Genomic DNA, 2,300 nt, shown 5'->3' with positions numbered 1-2,300 from the left:
TATTTAAAAGAAAATCACACAATAGTTTCAAAGAAAATTTTGACTGTGAAAAATGTTTGCATTAGATGTACAACTGGCTAATTATTTTCAGCGTCAAGAGAAGGTGGGTCATTAAGCCTTGCAAATTTCAGGGAACAGGCACTAGCTCTATAACATGAAATTTATTAACTGAATGTATTTAAAATAAAATCACACCAGGGCCTCCCTGGTGGCACAGGGGGTTGGGACGCAACCTATGAAACTCTCTGCAGTTGCACCGCAGCCACTACAGCATGAGTTCGACCCCTGGCCAGGAAGCTACCCACACCACATGGCAGACCTATCCTGTCTTGCCCTCTGGCCCCTTAGCAGTATATTTCTGTCGATCTGCCTGTTCTATTCCCCACTCTGTCTCTGGTAAGTCCTCTCACACATCGTAACTCTGAACTGTGCCCCAATTATTGCGTGCACAAATGGATGAATCTTTTAATAAAGACAAATAAAATCACCTCATTTAAACTCAGGTCTTGATTGCTCTGCTGTGGTTAAGTTGACATCACTTCTGTCTCCATCCCCCAGGCTCACCAGCGACCTGGCGCCAGGAAACCAAACCCACGCCACAGCGTTCACCCTCCTGGGGCTCTCAGAAGAGGCCTCGCTGCAGCCCCTCCTCTTCTGGGCATTCTTGGCCATGTACTTGGTCACGGTCACTGGGAATCTCCTCATCATCCTGGCCATCGTCACGGACCCCCACCTGCACACCCCCATGTACTTCTTCCTCGCCAACCTGTCCTTGGCCGACATCGGCTTCACCTCCACCACCGTCCCCAAGATGCTGCTGAACATCCAGACGCAGAACAAAGCCATAACCTACGCGGGCTGTCTCAGCCAGGTGTTTTTCTTCACATTTTATGCAGGAGTGGACACCTTCCTCCTGACAGCCATGGCCTATGACCGGTTTGTGGCCATCTGCCATCCCTTGCACTACATGGTCATCATGAACCCCCAGTTCTGCGGCCTCCTGCTCCTTGCATCCTGGGAGTTAAGTCTTCTGCATTCTCTGTTACACAGCTTAATGGTTTTGCGATTGTCCTTTTGCTCACAGCTGCAAATCCCTCACTTCTTCTGTGACCTGGGACAGGTGATCCAGCTTGCCTGTTCTGACACCTTCCTCAATGAGCTGGTGATGTATTTAGCAGCGGGGATTCTGGGGGCCATTCCTCTCGGTAGCATCCTTTTCTCTTACTCTAAGATTGTGTCCTCTGTTTTGAAAATCTCCTCAGCGAGCAGCAGGTACAAAGCCTTCTCCACTTGTGGGTCTCACCTCTCCGTGGTCTCCCTGTTCTACGGGACGTTGCTCGGCGTGTACCTCAGCTCTGCTGCTACCCACAACTCCAGGGACAGTGCAACAGCCTCAGTGATGTACACGGTGGTCACCCCCATGCTGAACCCCTTCATCTACAGTCTCAGAAACAAGGACATAAAGCAGGCCCTGGGGAGACTCTTCAGCTGCAGAGCAACCCCAACGTGACGGGGGCCGCTTCCTCAGATTGTCTGGTCGGGAGCAGCAGGGCTCACAGTCCATGGACTAAGTCATGATCCTGTCCACAGTCAGTCAGAGATAATCTGTGCTTTGCTTATGTACACAGTTTGACATCAGTTTTATCATATTTTATTAATATTTTTTTGATATTTCCTAAATTTTATTTAACTGGCTTGAATGCTGGGAAGTATTCAAAAAACATATTCTGCCTGCCATTTTCTTTTTTTTTAAAGATTTATTTATTATTTATACAAGCACTGGGTACAGTCAGAAGCGCGGGAGGGTGAGAGAATTAACCAGAGCCAGAGCAGGGAGCAGAACAAGCAGACTGACGAAGAACACTGCTGAGGGGGCACTGGGTGGCAGTCGTGGTCTGTCGCGTCATGTGGGACCCTCGCCTGAGGCCGGGGATTGAACCAGCACTACAGAGGCTGTGGATAGCCTCACAGCCCAGCACTCAACCACTGTGCCACCAGGGGGTCCTGCGTGCCTTTTTCTTTAGTGAAATGTTTAAAACAGGAAATTGAAAGATGGAGGAAACTACATACCACTCTCTAAGGAAAAACATAAGCAATTTATGGATTATCTGCAGAAAAATCTTGTGGTATCACTGGATCCATGGGTGTCCAGGGCTAATATTCACGGTCCCTTACTCTCTCCTTTACTTCCTTCCTTTCAATGCTTTATCGTTGACCCATAATATTCCTTCTCATGTCATTTTGCTCAGGGTTTGTTTCATTTTTTTTTTCCTTGTAGAAGAACTCCCGTCAGTTTTTAT

The 2,300-nt window shown here is 48.1% G+C and overlaps 1 protein-coding gene across 1 annotated transcript; it reads left to right on the top strand.

The window, feature by feature from the left end:
- Positions 1–595: 595 nt before the first annotated feature.
- LOC311180621 (olfactory receptor 7A5-like) lies at positions 596–1,510 on the top strand (the record flags this gene model as incomplete). Its single annotated transcript, XM_084248537.1, has 1 exon — positions 596–1,510. Exon 1 carries the CDS (start codon positions 671–673, stop codon positions 1,508–1,510), a length of 840 nt encoding a protein of 279 aa, XP_084104663.1. The 5' UTR covers positions 596–670.
- Positions 1,511–2,300: the final 790 nt, after the last annotated feature.

This window comes from Talpa europaea (assembly GCF_964194135.1).
Source record: "Talpa europaea genome assembly, chromosome: 12".
NCBI classification, from domain to species: Eukaryota; Metazoa; Chordata; class Mammalia; order Eulipotyphla; family Talpidae; genus Talpa; species Talpa europaea.
This window is presented reverse-complemented; position numbering and strand designations above follow the sequence as displayed.